Source organism: Ips typographus, linkage group LG1, assembly GCF_016097725.1.
Source record: "Ips typographus isolate SLU linkage group LG1, UJ_Ityp_2.0, whole genome shotgun sequence".
Classification (NCBI taxonomy): Eukaryota; Metazoa; Arthropoda; class Insecta; order Coleoptera; family Curculionidae; genus Ips; species Ips typographus.
In genome coordinates, this window is record NC_138422.1 from 2,961,159 (window position 1) to 2,980,673 (window position 19,515).

Consider the following 19,515-nt stretch of genomic DNA (forward strand, 5'->3'; position numbering starts at 1 on the left):
ATTAAATGAAATTTTACATCGAATTAAAAATAATATACTGCCGTTTTAAACTTTTTGATTTAATGTAATGGACATTTAAATCAATTTATCGGTGTTGAACGAGTATTTCAGTAAAATGTCAAAAAATATTTCTAATATCAACTATACATACTACAGGGTGGTCCAAATTGATTGTAGGATACTTAAAAAGTGGAAAGTACATAAAAAATAAACTTAAAAGTGTCATATAAATTATGGCCGAAAAGCGCCCCCTAGCAGAGCTAACAAATCCTAAAATATGGGCCTCAAAAAACAGCCTTTTTTATTTTAATTCCTAATCAATAAAAACTCAAATAAAATTTGGCCAATTTGTCATCATTTTGAAGTGACAATTTAGATTTTTTTTGTAGTAGCCGTTAAGATTATTAAAATTTAAAAAGTCGTCTTGGTGCCTTACCTTTACAGTTCGTTAGCTCCGCTAGAGGGCACTTTTCGACTAGAGTTTATATGATACTTTGGAGTTTATTTTTTATGTACTTTCCACTCTTGAATTATCCTACAATCAATTTGGACCACCCTGTATAGTGATGTGAAGAATTATGAATATGCACTCGCCGCATTAAAAATGTTGTCGTTACAGACTATTTGACATATGACACTAATGATCTACGTACATTTAATATGTCAGAATAAGTTGCAGAGGACACTAATATTTAAAGACATACTAGCTTTGGAATCAAACATGACCATATTAATTGAACCGCTTATTGACATTTGACACCTGACAGGGCTCAACTCTGTCAAACTGTTGAAATTCAAAAAATAGTCAAAACTTTCAAAGCTCCGGCGGATTTTCTATTGTTTTGTTTCAAAGATATGTGCAGTTATTGGCTAAAAGTCAGGAAATGTCACTATCACGTGACTATTACGTTACTAGACTGATTACAGTGTCTATTTCATTTTAATTTATTCTGAAAAAGAAAGAGATTATTTGTGTTACTCAGCTTAAAACTTTGACCAAAATACGTCATTTGTCTTTACACCAAAATTGTCTCAGAACTGAAAACTGTCACGTAGATCGGATTCGTTTTCAAGCTTCATAGAGCGAGCAGAACGAATGTGGCGTCACAATGACGTAATTTGACAGTTGGTTAAACTATGGTTTTGCCAAATTTACGTCATCGTGACGTCACATTCGCTCTGCTCATAGAGTGTGAGGCCGTAGTGAACTACCCAGTATTCCATCTCTCTTTAGATTAATACTTTTAGGTGGACAGAGACATTTCTTATTTACTCTGACTTTTCTAGTTTTCATTGATTTTGCTATCGATTCATAATCGGTTTGATCATATTCTTTAGTTTCTCAATTCATGTTTTAACATGCCACATCATCATGACACTTGCAGCCAAGTACAAAATGACATTTTTAAACAAAATGAAATTTTTGTTTTGAGAAAGCTGATGAATTACTGAATTAATACATTTATGCTATGCTGGTACTGGACTTCATAAATATGATATTTTAACAATGTATTGATGTTATTGTAACAGCTTATTGTTTTAAGGAATAGAAGTTAACTATTTTCAAATTTTAAGCCACTATGGTGAATGATTCAGTGAACTACAAAGAAAACCACAAAAATATGTATAAGACTTTATTAATAAAGTTTTAAATACACAAAAAAATCGTTACACTTATAGACGGATAAAATGTTGACACCGTATTGGCGCCATGAGGACCACTAACCCTACTTAAACGCTGTTTTGGCGACGGTTATTCACAGATCTCTGAATACACAGTACAAATCATAATAATAAAAATAGAAAACAAAAAACATACACGAGAGGCTCCTCGAAACTTTACAAACTAACCACAATTAAAATACCCCCTAAGTTCATGCAAAATTAATTAAAAAAAAAGGAAAAACATATTATTAAGAGGTTGAGCACACTGAACTGCTTTACTTTTTACCCTGGAGAGTTTTAATTTTTTGAACGAGGTTCGGTTGGTCCAACTGTTCGTATTTAACAAACGGGTGCGTTCAATAAAAAAATAATTAAGTATAGAAAAGAACAAGGGGACAAGCGAACCTCAACATTAGTGAAATCAGTCAGTCAATTTCTTCACACTAGTTTGGAGGGGAGGGTGGATGATTCAGGAACTAATGACAGAGCTTTCTGCTGCAGGTTTTTCCTCCGCTTTTGCGGCTTCGGGTTGTGATTGGTCGTTGCTGGGCTGGACGGCATCGGCGATTGGTTGACTGACTGGTTTAGCTTCCGGTTCGGCGGATTTTCCTTCTGGTTGTTTTTCCAACGGCCTTTCGGATTCGATCGGTTTAGCATCGGTGGCAATTTGGTCGGCAACGCGTTGAGGTTCTTCCTTTTGGATCTCGTCGGCGATTGGTCGTGGCTCTTCTGAGATTGATTGAGCTTGTTCGGTGATTGGCTGAGTGGAGGATTCTTCCTGGGGTAGAGGTGAGGAGATTTCTTCGAGTTTGGCGTCGTCAGACTTGGCTTTCTTCTCTTGTAAAGGTTCAGCAAGTTCAGGTTTTTTCTCTTCTTCTAGGCTGCTTTTTAATTCAGGGATTTTCTCTTCAACGGTTGCTGGTAGTTCAACTTTCTGTTCGCTGGGTAGGGCCACAATATCTTCTTTGATTTCTGAAGCTGCCGCAGACTTTTCTTCGGCTAAAACTGGCAAGGCTAGAGGTTCTTTTTCAGCTTTAGCTGGTTTGGCAGCTTCAGCTCCCTCAGCAGGCAGAGTTTTGACTTGGGGTGTCACCTCGGTTTCAACTTTCTTCAACGTAGGCAACGCTTCTTCATCAATCTTGCGGGGTTCCTCTTCCTTTTTCACTTCTTCAGGCAGAGCGGTGGTCAAAGCGGGTTCATCTTGAGCTGGTTTCACTTCTTCGGCAGGTTTCGATTCCTGAGCGGAGTCAAGTAGGGGCTGAGCATCACGTTGCGGTAACTGAGTCGACTCCTCCGACGAATCTTCCGAGCTGCTCAAACTGTCTGAGGCGGAATCGCGGCTCAGGGATTTCTCTAAGTCTTGTTTGCTGTCCTCTGCTTTCGATACTGACGCGTAGGAGTCGGAGATTACGAGGGGTTCTTGGGGTTTCTCGTCGGTTTCGCCTAGTGGATAAGCTAGGGCGGTTGCGACCAACAGGAGACCAACTAACAGCTTCATCTGAAATAGATAATACTCTATTAAAGAAACTGTATTTATGACATTCTTTGAAATGGTATAAATCACCAGTCAGATATTACAATTTAATGCAATCTTATCTAAATCCTGATCATATGACTGAAATGAACACAGTTCTGTACCATGAGGTTGTATGAGATGCTTCAATTTTAGATTTATATGCTTCTCAGTAATTGCAGTAGTTAAAAGTGTCTTTTTTACATACACAGATAACAAATTTGACGTATTTTTTAACAGAGCTAGTTTGACTTAACATTGATCACTTTTTGGTTTTCTTTTTCTGTTGGTTAATTGTTCTATTTTATTATTTTGTTTCTTAAAGTACGTGTTAGGAATAGAATATTCTGTAGTTTTTGTTATTATTCTCGAAAAAAGTTGAATAAAGCGCTAATTTTAGTAGACTTTATTAGATAACACATTCTACATTCCAATACTACACAAACCCCAAAAAGGAGTTTTTAATTATTGTATTTAAAATTAGGTTTTGCCACTCTTTTCTATAACTGGGTTACCACCTTAGGAAGGAAATTTGACAATTGACAGATGTATAGCAAGATAGACATTTTCTGTGATGTCATTTGACAGAATGTCAAGTGATACTAAGAGCTAAAACAGAAAAATTAGATAAAATTTGAAAGTTAAAAATTGTCATACTTCCTACTGGGTGTCCCAGGTTTTAATAGGAAAAATGCATCAGATTGATCCAACACTTTATAATTAAGGCAAATTTTTTTTTAGAAGCTTTGTTTTTCTGTTTTTGATATACAGGGTGTGTTATCTTGAAGAAGAATTGAAAAACCACGTACCACAAACACTTATACAGGGTTTACAAGCATATACCATTAGTATATCCTAAACCCTAAGAGATACAGGGTAAAAAATAACGAAATTTATCGAAATGGTTTTTACTTCTTTCTAATTTTTTATTTGAAGAAGCATTTTGAAATAAATTTCATTGACTCTGTGCGTAATCAAATTTTAAACCCAACGTTTCGAATTTCCTCTCAAAAAGCCATCTTCAAACGTTTTTTTAAGCCTGTACTCCGTTAAAGTTTTAATTACGTTTTTAAACGTCAAAAATCGTCACTTAACGTAAATAATGCACTTTTGACCTTTAAAATTATCTCAGATGTCAAATTTCACAAATTCAAATTGATATAGAAAATGAGTTTTAAAATAATTAAAACAGTCACGTGATCCTGATAAATACAATTTTAAACGTGAAAATGTTGCAGAATAGGGTGTCAAAGTTTAAATTTAGTAAAACAGTCAAAAAATTAAATTTAAAACTGTCAAAAGTTTAAAAAATAGTCAAAACTGTTACCTGCCCTAATAAATACAGTTTTGAACTTGAAAATTGTCTGGGACGTCAAATTGAAGCTGTGAAAGTTCAAATTGAAATAATTGAGTTTTAAAATAATTAAAGCGGTCACGTGACCTCAAGTAGTGCAGTTTTCAATTTAAAAATGTTGCTGAAAGGCAAAATTTAACTGTCAAAATTCAAATTAAATAAAACAATCACGTGACCGAAAAAAATGTCAAAGTTCAAAAGGTAGTTTGAACTGTAAAAATTTGCTAAATGGAATTGAAACAGTGGTAAAAACTAAAATTGTAAATACTCGTCACGTGACATAAAAAATGCAATTTCTGAGATTGTAACACTGTAAACGCAAAGTGACACTAGTTAAAAACAGTCACGTGACCATAAAAAGGTAGTTTGAACTGTAAACATTTGCTAAATGGAATGAGACAGTGGTAAAAATCTAAAATTGTAAAATACTCGTCACGTGACAGGAAAAATGCAATTTCTGAGATTGTAACACTGTAAAGGCAAAGTGACACTAGTTAAAAACAGTCACGTGAACATAAAAAAGTAGTTTGAAATGTAAAAATTTGTTAAATGGAATTTGGACAGTGGTAGAAACTAAATTTGTAAAGTACTCATCACGTGACATGAAAAATGCAATTTCTGAGATTGTAACACTGTAAAGGCAAAGTAACACTAATTAAAAACAGTCACGTGTCCATAAAAAGGTAGTTGGAACTGTAAAAATTTGCTAAATGGAATTGAGACAGTGGAAAAATCTAAAATTGAAAAATATTCGTCACGTGACATGAAAAATGCAATTTCTAAACTTGTAACACTGTAAAGGCAAAGTAACACTAGTTAAAAACAGTCACGTGACCATTAAAAATTAGTTTCGAACTGTAAAAATTTGTTAAATGTAATTTAGACAGTGGTAAAAACTAAAATTGTAAAATACTCGTCACGTGACAGGAAAAATGCAATTTCTGAGATTGTAACACTGTAAAGGCAAAGTGACACTAGTTAAAAACAGTCACGTGAACATAAAAAAGTAGTTTGAAGTGTAAAAATTTGCTAAATGGAATTTGGACAGTGGTAAAAACTAAATTTGTAAAGTACTCGTCACGTGACATGAAAAATGCAATTTCTGAGACTGTAACACTGTAAAGGCAAAGTGACACTAGTTAAAAACAGTCACGTGATCATTAAAAATTAGTTTCGAACTGTAAAAATTTGCTAAATGTAATTTAGACAGTGGTAAAAACTAAAATTGTAAAATACTCGTCACGTGACATGAAAAATGCAATTTCTAAACTTGTAACACTGTAAAGGCAAAGTAACACTAGTTAAAAACAGTCACGTGACCATAAAAAGGTAGTTTGAACTGTAAAAAAAGTTGTTACAACTGTCGAAGTTCAAATGTTATCAGGATAAAACAGTTGATGTTAAAAAATAGTTAAATTAGTTGTCACATTGACTCAAGCTGCTAACAAATGATATTTAAAGATTTAAAAACCTCCCCATTTGACAATTGACATATGAATACTAGTAAAAGGCAAGACACTCTTCAAATAACTGTATGCCGGGTTGCATAAAACGGTAGGTAACCAGCATTAACCACTGAAGTTGGTTGTTTATTTACAAATGTAGAGAGATTCTTTTTACTACTTACAAACCAGTGATATATCAAATATATTCCTAAAATGCTTTTAAATTAGAAATAACTATTTGTTTCATTTATTAGTCATTAGGCAACATACCTGTAAAACAATTTGAAATGTAAACATAGTTAAAATTATTGACTTTAACACAATCATGTTTGATATGGTTTCAAAATGATAGAGGTCTAAAGTAACAAAACGTTGACGAAATGTTAAATTGCCTGAATGTGTAAATGGTCAGTAGTCGCGTTTCATAAGCGAGAAAGCTTTAACAAGCTAAAGAAGAAAAAAAAGCCAAGATTACGTTACACGTTTACCGGAGTACGACCATGGAGATATAGCGGTACTGAAATGTTTCGAGCCGATAATACCAGTTTGATTTTTTTTTGTGCGCGCAGACAATGGAAATCAGGTATGAGTGACATAAGAGCGCATTTTTATTTCAAGTTCAGTTATTTTGCCCTTTTTTTGCACTGTCGCTAGCGAAAGTTGTATAATAATGATAATAATAATACAGACCGGTGAGGTAACCTGAAATCGAGTTTTTGTCGAGTCAATGCGAAAATCCACGGCGAACGTTCCGCTCCACCACATCTCGCTTTGTGTATTTCTTCTTTTTTTCCGTCCGCCGGATCTTCTTTATTGATCTTCTTTTTTTTGCCCGACCGGTTAAATAGGGTTCATCATCCCGTGCGTGAGTCTGTGAACCCTACTCGAGACGTGCGGCATAATCTATTCAAGTTTTTTTCGCCGGCCAACTCGTTTCTTCTTCGCGGATTCCACGTCTTCGAGACTATAAAACGCTCCCAGCATCAGGATTAATACAAGCCATTTTAATTCTTCTTCTCAGTGGTGAATTGTTTTTTTGCTTCACGTCCGTCTGTAATACAGGGTTGGGAAGCTTTGATTATTGCGTCGCAATCAAAAAAACGCCGGAAACTCTACTTGACTAACAATCCACAATCATCAGGGCTCGTTTACTTTATCACTTGGGAACGTTTAAACGAGACATCTGCACGACGAGCCTAACGAGCACTAATATACGCTTAACGAAGTGCTTTCGTTGCGTAAAGAAGACAAACAGTCCTAGTTAGGGTTGTACAAATTTGCCTCTCACTTCAAACCAAAATGCTTATAATGAAGTCTCTCAGTCTGGGAAGATTATTCACAGCCCACGGATTTATGTTTTTCAGCAATATTGTTACTTTCATGAAAACAAATTATTAAAATTCTTAAATTTTCCTATAACTGTATAGTAGTGGTCAAAACTGCTAGATCATTGTGAATTAAAACTATTCATAATATAGTTTCATTGTGAGAAATCTTGACAGTTGGAAGTATTCTATCACTTATCATATACAGGATGTGCCATAAATGACCAATTCTCTGGGAGGTTTTATGGTCATTTTATTAGGCACATTTGCCTGCAATTCTAATGAGATGTGAAAATTACATTTTTTTTGTACAACTAATTTTTACAGTTTATTTCTTCGTTTTGAAAATATCAGTTATACTGTGCCAACTGTACATCACCAGGACAACTTAATTGTCACGTTTTCAGCTTAAAAATGCTTCACCCCGTATATATCGCAATTTTGTAAAAAATTTAGTTGTTGTCCTCTAGCTGTTGGTTTGTTTATGGGACACATCGTATAATAGATTCTTTTGCTAGATTCAGACAAACAAAAATTTGTTATCTTGTTTGCCAACTGAATATGTATCTAAACTTAAGTTTATGTCAAAAAATACGTTTTTGCTTCACCTTGTATACAGGGTGGTCCAGTTTTAAATGTCAATAATTCACCATTCGATAGCCCATCAAAAAATAAGTTAAAATATGTCATTTTCCTGAAAAATGGTTCTCAAAGGAAAATACAGTCTATAAAAGTTCAGTTAAAAAAAATCGATTTCTTGTCATAACTGTCAGACAGCTGGAGCAATTTTAATCAAATTTAGAATAAATACATATGAAATTAATACTCATTATGTGATGTTAATAACGTTTGTCGAAACTGTCCAGTGGTGTAAATACAGAAAGATGGTTTTAATATTTTTTTCTCTACATCACTGGATTTTTTCAAAAATTTCAGTTTTTTTTTACTTTACTTGTTCAATTTGACAAAATAAGTATCTCTTATAAAATTCTGATTTGAAACTTTGTTTACGAGATAATTGAGTTATTACGTTCAAATACCCAAAACCAACCCAACCCAACTTTGTCTTAAAAACGGTGAAAATTGACTTAAAAAATGTCTTTGTAGCCAGTTTTCATAGTTTCCAGAAATATTGAAAGACTTTAGTTTTGAAAATTGACTTATTAACGAGTAAATTTACTTTGAAACGGTGAAAATTGACTTGAGAGGCTTAAAAATTGTCTTTGTAATCAGTTTTCACAGTTTTCAGACAAATTGAAAGACTTTAGCCTTGACAATTGACTTGGAAACTGTGAAAATTGACTTGAGAGGCTTAAAAACTGTCTTTGTAGTCAGTCGTTATAGTTTTCAGATAAGTTGAAAAACTTTAGTACTGAAAATTGAATTGTAGCCATGAAAAACTACTTTATCTAGAATTTTTGACTACAAATTCAACCTTGAAAATTGACTTGGACACCAAAAAGTGACTCTCAACCAATGAAAAGTGACATCAAAAGCTTAAAATTTGCATTTGAAGTAAGTTTTCATAATTTGAAAATACATTTCAACATTTTAGTCTTGAAAATAGTCTTAAATACAGGATATTGACATTAGATTCATGAAAATTGAATTGAAGATTAACTTTTTTACTTTGCTTTTCATTTTCTTAGAACTCTAGACTATTTTTGGGGCTTTAAGACTGCTTTCAGCTTGGAAAATCGAGTTTTAGGGTTATCTTCACCAAGTTTTTGACATAGCAGACTTAAAAAACGATTTTTAAATTTTCCATAGGCTTAAACATGTCATTTCACGCTTTGTCAGTATTAAATTGACTTCTAGACGCTTCACTGTGCTTTAAGACTGAAAAATCGAATTTTAAACTATTTTTTATAGTAAAAGTTAAGTTTCAGACTCTTTATTGATAAAATTACACTATTTTGGCATACAAATATTAGTCTTGAACACGATTTTTTTAAACTGAACTTTGGTGGTCTGTGTCTTCCTTAGGAAGCGTTCTTCAGGAAAATGACATAATGCATGTCAACTTGTTTTTTGATGGGCTATCGATTGGTAAATTATTGACATTTAAAACTGGACAACCCTGTATAATGTAAGTAAATTGTCATTGAAAGCCTCTTTCAAAATAATGAACTTTTTATCCCAAACTTTTGGAGAGGGCAAATAATTTCTTTGTATCCAGTAGCCTTTATACAGGAATGTGTAACAGACAGAGAAACATAAATAATCGCATGTGCGAGTCAGAGACAGAAAACCTCAAAAAATCTTTAGTAGGCGAAAACTTGGGGGCAATGTTGCCAGAAGCTGAATTCCATCACTGGATTAGTTCGCAAATACACTATCAAAATAAATGTAAATGAGTAGGAATGTTCTAGTCATAAAATTAAGTTTGCTAATCTAGTCGACGAATTCAGAGAGACGTTTGACAACGTCGCAGCAAAATTTCCGCCTACTCGAACTTTTTTTAGGTTTTCTGTCTTGTTCTCGCGCATGTAATTGTTATTGTTTCTCTGTCAGTTACATGGTTGTCCTATGGCCGGTCTCAGTTTTACCACATAGTTTTTCTATAATTTGGTGGAATAATACGATGTTGCCAAGTGCAGTATTAAATAATTATTATACTGTAATATAAGATTGAAGTAATGTTGAACTACTAATATTACCATTACTTAATCGAACTAAACATTTAATGCACCACAAGACTCACAACGTGGCAACTGTGTTATTTAAAAAAAGCTGTCTTTTTTCGTGTACATCGTGTACATACATTCAGAAACAAAATAAAAATTTTAAAAATAACTATTTCCAAAATTTACCACCAGAGAACGTACTTCTTCTCTAGAACTGCTGCAATTTTGCACAATGACATCCAATAACCTCAAAATTAAAAAAACCGACAATCTGTGTTTTGTTACATAGATACTTGTCCAAAATAATAAAAAAATCCCATTAAACTGCAAATTAAAAAAAAAACAATTGCCCAATTCAGCAAACATATTTTTTTGATAATTCGAATAGTGGCAACATCGCAAGTGAATAAATAGGTGGGTTTATTCATAAAATTAAACAAAGAAAACAAGTAGAATGCTATCTCGACACAAATGAGACAAAACTTGATGAATACAAAAATGACATGATGTGTTACTCTGGTATATGGTGGATATGATGTCATCTGACAGTTAGTCACTCACATGGTTGCTTTGTCACAAAACATGAATGGTTTCCTATGACTACATGTTATTTAACAAGTTTTTCTTCATCTATTGTCGAAAATATGGTTTTCAATGGTATTTTTCTGTGTATCTGATTAACATTTTGTTGACATATTTGACAACTGATCAAATTTTGAATATAACTGCAAAACGTTCTATTCACACAAAAAGATGATAATTAGCTGAAGCGCTAGATTGAGTTGAACTTTTAAGGGTCTGTTGCATAGGTTCAGTTTAACTGTAATCTGTCTTACTGTTAAACTTCTGGTTAACGTTGGCGACAAATGCCATAAAATAAAGTCATTTAAGCAAAAGTTCAGTTAACTTAAACAAAAATCGAATCACCCTGTATAGAACCAAGGTACGCAACGATAGCGGGTGACCTTTCTTTCTTCGACTCTCGGAACCCAACAACAAATGTCAAGTGCACCGGGGCCCGGCCCGATTGCATAACATTTGAATAATTAATGCCGTTACAACCGCCAGATTGTTATAAGCGAGATCTCTTGCATCATGTACCATTCTCCATTAAGAGGTGCATGTTTGGTTGCCGCCTAACGGGATTCAATTAAGCGGAATTATGCAACCGGCCATACTTGTTTTCGGTATTGTTTGATGTTTTTTTTTTTTCGGAACATAAGACACTCTGTATAGAAGTTTAAACGATTCAAATGGTTTTTGTGACAGTTGCAGGTAAATACACGGTTTAATGACGGCCCACACCTTTACCGGGCCCCATTATTCTATTAAAAAAGCCCATGATTCACCTCTTATCCAGCAATTTGCGGGTTTTTTATCTGTAGGAAACCACGAACAACGTTTTAACAATAAAAACCAACTAAACATTTTAGCAATAACGCGTTAATCAAAGAAACGGTGACTTATGTGTGAATATTCCTATTTTAGGATGGTTTTTCGGTTAGCTGAGTTGGTCAGAAAATTTTTAAAAAAATTAAGAAGAACATTTTTTGTAGAACTCTGCAGATCCACTATGGTCTTGGCTCCATCATTTCTGACTTATTAATGCAGTTTCACTTTTACAAAAATAATAAAAAAGTGAGTTGTACTGACTGTAAAAGCCCTGATAAAGATCTAAAAATAATTATTATATTATAAAAGCAAAATTTCTAGTTGAAAATTGTCCATTTTAATTTACTTTTTTGAAACTATTGAGGATACGGTGATTTTTCCACTTTATAACTTAAAGAAAATCCTGAATATTTTTTGGCTAGTAATCTTAGTACCAAAATGGCCGCCGCATTGACATTACACTGCTGCCATTTTGTTTTGGCACTGAAGCACAGTAAGTTGTAAGACATACTATCCACATATTTAGAGCTAAAACTTGCCCTTTTCCGGTTTAAGAGAGCAGAAGCCAGAAAAAAGTCTCTTGGGACGTATCAATCAAATTAAACTCAATTAAGGGGTTGTTGCACCGTCGTACTTAAACCAAGCTTAAGTAAAACGTAGTTCATATTGTGACTTTTCTCACTAATTTTGTCACATTCAAAGCCAAACTCGGTTTCAAATACGATAGCTCAAATGGTGGTAAATTGACTGTTTTGTGCCCTCTGCTCTATAAGAACAGTTAAATTGAAAATTCCATTAGTTTTCTTCAACTAAACCTGGTGCCAGATGCCAAATTCACATGTGCAGCATTTGCAAAAATCACAGAACTAGTATAGTCTGTGATTGGTCAAAAAAAGCAGTTTTCAGCTTGCTGCTTTTGTTTTGACCAATCAGAAATTACCAACAGGGTTGTGTTTTACGCAAATTGTGCACATGGGGGTTTACCATAAGAAATGTGACAATTTTCAGTCAAAATGCAATATTATAAATCACACCAACTTCCAAATCATTCACTTGGACTAAAATACCATTGAAATATTCGAAATACTGGAAATTTCTAGATTGTATGGTAAATGTATCTGATCCAAAAAATGATGTTAAAAGTGCTTTTTTGTAATAATTTTAAAAATATACACTTTGTTACAAGCCTTCCTCTAACCAGTAAGTTCAATTCAACAAATCAACAACAATTACAAAAAAAAATTAGGATTGAATTTTGAAAACATTCTAGAATATATTCAATGGTACTTGCTTAGGCTGATTTTGATTTTAACTTAATATAATCTGAAAATATATTTGACTCAAAAATTAAGTTTTACTAACTAGAAAAGTAAATTTTGTACTAAACTGAAATTGAACAAAAAAAAAACAAACCAAACAATCAACCTACCTTGGCAATATAAGCAAAAGACTGGAACGGTAGCGCAAGTAGCTACGCGACGTTAGGAACCCAAAAAAAAAGTGACCACTGTGTAGATTAAGAACTTCGGCTTAGTAGAACCCGGTGCTGCTCAGTTACACTGCACTGGACACTATAAATGTTATGGCGTGCGCGAGCTGGACTACCGATTTATTTATAAGCGGGGAAACCCCTTCTCTCCCCCCCGGACACCTGGTGCATCATCATCGGCCAGGTCAAGTTCGAAGATTCTGCTTTATCTTCTTCTTCGAGCCGAACTCGCGTCCGGAGATGTGAATTTGGCTTTAGCAAGTTTATAATGCACACCAAAATATTTGTAAAAGAACCCAAAGCAAGTTTCATATTTATAGAAATGTTGATCAGAAGATTCAGAATATAATATAGTCTTATAGAAGCTTAATTGAAATAAGCTTTAAATTTGTCCTATTGGACATCATTAGTTCAACAAAGTAAAATGAACAATCAGAGGGCTTGTGTGACGTACTTTACTCGGAAAATTTCCAGATGATTCACCATAAAACCTCTAAAAGCTGCACATTGACGTATTAGCACTACTTAAAGCCAATTAAGCTGCACTTACACGTAAAGATACACAATGTTTATTGTATATTTAATAAGTTAGTTGACTTATTAAGTGTGCTAATTCATAACCTTGACAGTGGCCCCAAACGCAGATTTTACTCGAAATTAAGTGTTTTTTGAAACTTGTTGGAAATAGTCTTCATCATGACAATACGAGCAGGAAGAACTTGAAAATTTTCACGTCACTATCCTCCTTCAGATCGTGTGATTTACGAGCGAGGCAATATGACTCCGGTCTTCCTTGATGCCATTGTTCATAATAAACATTATTACTGTAAGTTTTTATGCAAGTCTTATAATTACAAGGTGCCATTCAAGAACAATGCAGCTAAGTTAGGAGATGATAATTTTATGTTTTCGTCACGCTACCAAACTACTGATTCTTATTAGTTTACTTAAATAGGCATATAGAAGAAAAACCAACCAGTTAGTCACAACAGTGAACAGAGAGGCATTGATATTTGAATGCGTGAGACAAAGACAGACAACCTAAAAAAAGTCAAAAAGGTGTTGCCAAACGTCTCAGTGAATCAAATATTCCTTTTTGCTATTAAAAGGGCTGTATAATTAGTCCTCTAAAATAGTCCTTGATAGCTTCATCTTCTATTTCCATAATCATTTTTCCTTACTTTGAAGTTAAAAAACTAAGCTTAAACCATCATTATTGAAGGATCAGTTTTAATCGCGATTAAGGAGCTCTAGGCTAGACGAAAATGATGCTGTAATAATTATAAGCATTTTCATCAACATTCAGTGCATCATGTGATTCTAAAGTCGCTTGCAATGGTTAGGTCACGTGCTCTGAGGTCCTACACGCTATAGTTGTTTTCGTCCAAAATACAAAAAGCATTTAGTTTGCAATGATAGTGGAAAATACAGTAGGAAATACAATACCAAAAGAAGAAACGTTTCGAAAGCAATTTACTCTTTTTCTTGATAAATATTTTCTGTGTAATGTCAAGTCGCTGGCAAATGACGATTGCCAACGCCTCCTTTACTAGAAGCCTGGAAAGTGCTTGTCAAAAAGTTCAATATGGCCGAATTAGTGGTTTGAATTGAATCCACATGTGCAGTATTTGAATAAGAAAAAGACGCAATCACAGAAAACCTACTGTGCTGTCATTTACGCACATGTGACTTAAAGTAAAAGTGCGACAGTTTGTACCTCCTCGTTAACTTAATAGAGCAAAATCGAAATAACTAAGTTTGACTGTAATCACATGACACCATGATTACAAACTCACACGGAGATCAAGTGACTTTCGGTTCCTGTCAATGTCAAACTTGGTTTGTTTGGTTATTGATGACAAACTATTAATTTTTGTCTTAAATAACGAGGCACCACAAAAGACTACATTTACTGCAACAAGCACACTAAAAGCCTCGTTATACGAACACTAAAACGGCAATATTTAAATCAGAAAATAAACTTAAAAAGACGTTTTACAGCTGCATAAAATTCTTTCCAATCTGGGTCGTAAATTCATTTTTATCTCAGCTTTTACAGCCTCAACCGCGACGAAAAGGGTGAGGCTGGTGCGGATCTGCATAATTTGTTCCATTATCAGCTAATTACTCTATAGTCCAGGAAAATCCTACCAATTAGTGGCAACCTTCCGAAATGTATGCGGATTTGTTTTGTTGCACGCAAAAAAAAAAAAAAACTTCCGGTCGTCCGTAACTACCTTGACATGACTATTTCAAATCGGAAGGATTTGTGCACAGAACCGTCAAGAATTAATTTTTAGGTTAGAACAACCTAAAGTATGATTCCGTAATTGACATACAGTAGTTTGTATTAGTTAATTAGGCCCGAAGTGTCATTTGTCAGGCAGATTATAGAAATTTTGAACCATATTTTATAGCTCAATAGCAGAGTGACAATGGGCCTGTCCCCCATTTTTTTTTATTTCATAACTACAAAGACGGATTGAAAATATTATACCCGTATTTTTTTGTTTTCAAAAATATTAAGTCTAAATAGAAAAAAAATGATGATAAAAACTACATTAATCTCATGTTTAAAACGCCCGCCGCCGGTGACGTACTACACTATCAGCCAATCAGCGACAAGAAGTGAAACAGATGGCGTGCAACAGCCAATAAAATCGCCCAGAATTACGTACGTCACATGCGCGCCAAAACAGATCTTTTAAATTTATGGACAAATTCAAACTAATGTAGGAACATTTACGACCATAATTTTTTCTTCAAGAATATGAAAAATTAGTTTTTTGATCCTATTCTTTCGATTCCAGTCATTAAAACAAAAATTTATGATATGTGGGATAGGCCCATTCTGCCTATACTTTCTCTCCAGTCGTTAGCTTCATGTTTGAAGCGTCGTGATCCTATGTTAGTCTCATGTTGTGTTTTTAGCAGTTTCCCTCCATTCCTCTCTATCTGGCGTGCTTCTAATGCTGTCTTTGAAAGATTTTCCTGTAAACTGCTTCACCTGGTCCAGTCATCGTTTTGGAGAACGTCCTCTAGGTCGTGTTCCCTCTACCTTCCCTTGGACCATAAGTTTTTCAAGATTGTCATCTTTCCTCCTGCTGACATGTCCAAAATACTTGAGATTCAGTTGTTTGATTTTAGGTGACTTGGATGTTAAGTTCTTCGAGTATGGATACGTTAGTTCTGCAGTCTGTCCAGGGAATCCTCAGTAGTCTTCTCCAGACCAACATCTCAAACGCATCAAACTTGGCGATGTCTGTGGCTTTTAAGGTCCAGGATTCTGCTGCGTATAGCGCAATTGGAAAAACGAGAGTGTTTACTAATTTGCATTTTGCTGTGGTTGTTATATGCCGATCTTTGCAAATTTTGTTGAGTTTGGTCATGGCTGTTTTGGCAAGAGCGATCCTTCTTCTGATTTCTTGACTTGTTCTGCCATTTCTGCTGATGTGGGCACCTAGATTATTTCCTCCACGTTCTCGACATCTTTAATATTAGGCTCTCTCTACTCGCTCAATAAGCTCAAGACTCGACATTTCCTGCTCATCTTTGGCGATAAGTGTGGTGTCATCAGCGTAGCGTAGATTGCTGCCTATGCAGCAAATGGAAAAATGGTAAATCGACATTTGTGATCAAAAAAAGCAGAAAGCTGTTTTGGTATCAATCAAGTCAAATTCGCACATTATTCATCAAAATTTGCAGCCAAAGTTTAACATAAACCATACAATGAATGGACAGTAAAGTTGAATCATGTGCCCACACAAATCACCGGATTTATTTTTAGTTTACACCTATACGGGATAATATTTTTGTGAATTGTATACATTTGCTAGACATACACAGGTGTAAACCGAGTCATTTAAACCAGAGGCTATTCGTAATCGTCCCATTCATATCGAATCATTCAATTAAGATATACGAGGAATTTAAAGTGTATTGTTCTGTATGCAATTCACCACACAGGAACGTCTTATCTCTAAATACCGATTAAACGCAGTCACATGTATGACCAGAAAATTTCCTGTTAAGTAATGGCTTTCAATTTGACCATGTGAAAAACTAGGTACCTACATGACTTTTCAATAATTACGATATCAAATTTTAAATTGAATTTATAAAATATGTGGAACCATTAAATGTCCATTAATTGTATTTTTTGCCCCATTCCCGAGATTGCGTGGAAGAAAAAAAAAAATTTTTTACTCCATTTTCTAGTAAAGAATATACTAATATTTGGTTATTGGTTTTTGTCAATCAAAAAATTGAGTTTTTACATTTTCGAGGGGAAATTTGAAAGTATTTAAAATAACGGATATGTTGCTCTACAAGTGCCCTAAACCTCCCAAGAATTCTTTTAAATTGCTAAAAGCTTCTAGAAATGCTATGAAAGTGTCAGAGCTCTCCAAAAATGACGGTTTTTCCTTTACGATCAGTGTAATTTACAATCACAACTGACACAGCACGTGATCTCAATACTACCGGCGGTTCAATGGTCACATGATGCACTCAATGTTGATAAAAATCCAGTCAGGAATTGCTTCTGCGAACAGACCTTATGACTGTCTGATGGTTGACTATAGGTCTGTTCGCAGAGAGAATATTCAACTAGTAATCAGAGAAATAGATACATCCATTGGCCACAAGTGAGAAAACGTCATAGTCACGTGAGAATTCAACCAATGAAACCTGACATTTACTGTTTCTGAGTTGGAAGGGATTACCTCTGCGAACAGACCTAGCATCTTCCGATCAACTAATTTAAAACCGCAAAATGCAATGTTGCCACGTTTTATAGCACACGACAACTTTTTTATTTCACTGGACAAAAAGTAATTTAATAACAATTTGACTGTTCTGTTTTGGTTAGAAACTTAAAAACTGAGAAAATCTTTTAACGTTTCTAATTTGTCAAGATTAATTTGAATCTGTAAATACAAACTGGCAACACGAAAGCGGGCCTAGAAAAAGGTGATGATAGAAGTGTTTTCTCGCACCTAATTGGTTGAAAGTCGTCTACGTCATATCTAGCGGGTGTTTTAAATGTTACTAGGAAGTTTGAATCTTTTTTTTTTAATTCTTGTTATATTAGACTTAGTATTTTGAAAAATTCGTATTTTCTTGCGTCCTAAGCATGGATGAGCCATTATATTACATGAAACAAAATGGAGGTATACATACACTACCAATCAGGGATGTAAAATTTCCGGAAAATTAAATTTATGGAAATTTTTCCAGAAAATGTTCGGTAATTTTCCGGAAAAATTGGAAAATCTAAAAATTCAAAAATAATTCGTTTTTTACGTTTTTGTACTTTTAACTTGAAGGTAAAAAGGTTAATTTTGAAAATAAAAATTTTTTACTTGAAATTTCTTGACAATTCTAGTTTTTAATTTTTTAAAGTCAAACGGTGCGTGGTACCAAAAAAATGTCAGACCTCTAAACTGAAATGTTCCTGAGATATTGAGCAAAAACTGCAAAAAAACGAGAGTCAACTTTGGCGCCGTCTAGGGGCTAAACGGGACAACATAGTCGTGCCCGCTCAACGTCACGTGATTAGATTAGCCCCGTTCATTACGTTTTCTTTTGTTATACGATGTGTTTATACAAGGTGTTTCAAATAAGCGCGTTATGGACGATTTTCTGGAAAAGTGCACCAAAATTTCGCTCAAATTGGGAATTTCTGCTTTCGAGGGGGGTGGTCAAAGTAAGGCTGCTAGAGCAAAAACAATTGAATATCGATACAAACATTTTACATCAAGTAGGCCTAGAATTTGACGTAAATTCCAAAAATCTAAAAAAAAAATTATAAGTTTGATTTGGTGCTCAAATTTGGGACACCCTATATACTGATGGATTTGGTAGTTTTTATAAAATAAAAATTAAACAAGTTAAGGGTGTTAAAAATTCATTGAATCACCCTGTAAACTATTCCATTGTATTGTCAATATCTCGGTTATTTTGACAATTATAGGGTGGTTCAATATACCAATTTGTAGCCCTTGAAATTCTCTTTTGACCACCTTGTATAGCGTTTTTACCTAAAACGTCGAATAACTGAGTTATTTACTGTTAAAATTGAGTTGTTTGATTTTGACAGTTTTTACTGTGACAGCCCATAACTCTGTTATTTTTATAGTTACAGGGTGGTTAAATATACCAATTTGTAGCCTTTGAAATTGTCTTTTGATCACCCTGTATACCATATATAGTAGAAATGTCACGCTACCGAAAGATTAAAGCTTTTATACCGGGAATGTGTTTAGAAATAATATTTTTTTCAAAATTCATATTATTTTGAAAAGGGTTGATGTTAGGTATACAACATTTTTCAGAAAGTTTCCGGTAATTTTCCAGAAAAAATTGGAAAATCTGAAAATTCAGAAATAATTTGTTTTCTAATTATAATAATTGTACAACAATCCAATATTAATTCAAATAAAGTTTAATGTACTTTCAATCATTTAGCCCCGTTTGCACCGTCGTTTTGTAATACGAGTTTAATTTAAGTGCGGGTCAGACTGTGACAGTACAGGTGAAAAAAGTCACACTCTAAACCACACTTAACCTAAGCTATGCTTAAAGTAAGACGGTGCAAATGGCGGTTAGATGTCTTAACTTATCTCATTAGAATGCATGATGTTTGATAATAACAATGACAAGTTTGACAGTTGTTTTCCTTATCAAGGAAAATTTTCATTTAAG

At 34.1% G+C, this 19,515-nt stretch overlaps 2 protein-coding genes across 4 annotated transcripts in view; one reads left to right on the plus strand and one right to left on the minus strand.

Annotated features, from left to right (window-relative positions):
- S6KL (ribosomal protein S6 kinase like) overlaps positions 1 to 19,515 on the plus strand; it is a 40,261-nt gene that overhangs the window by 11,741 nt on the left and 9,005 nt on the right. The window lies entirely within an intron of this gene.
- LOC145726944 (uncharacterized) lies at positions 1,622 to 12,913 on the minus strand. The gene is made up of 2 exons (XM_081976287.1): positions 12,751 to 12,913; positions 1,622 to 3,163 (listed from the first exon to the last, which is right to left on the minus strand). Exon 2 carries the CDS (start codon positions 3,161 to 3,163, stop codon positions 2,135 to 2,137), a length of 1,029 nt encoding a protein of 342 aa, XP_081832413.1. The 5' UTR covers positions 12,751 to 12,913; the 3' UTR covers positions 1,622 to 2,134.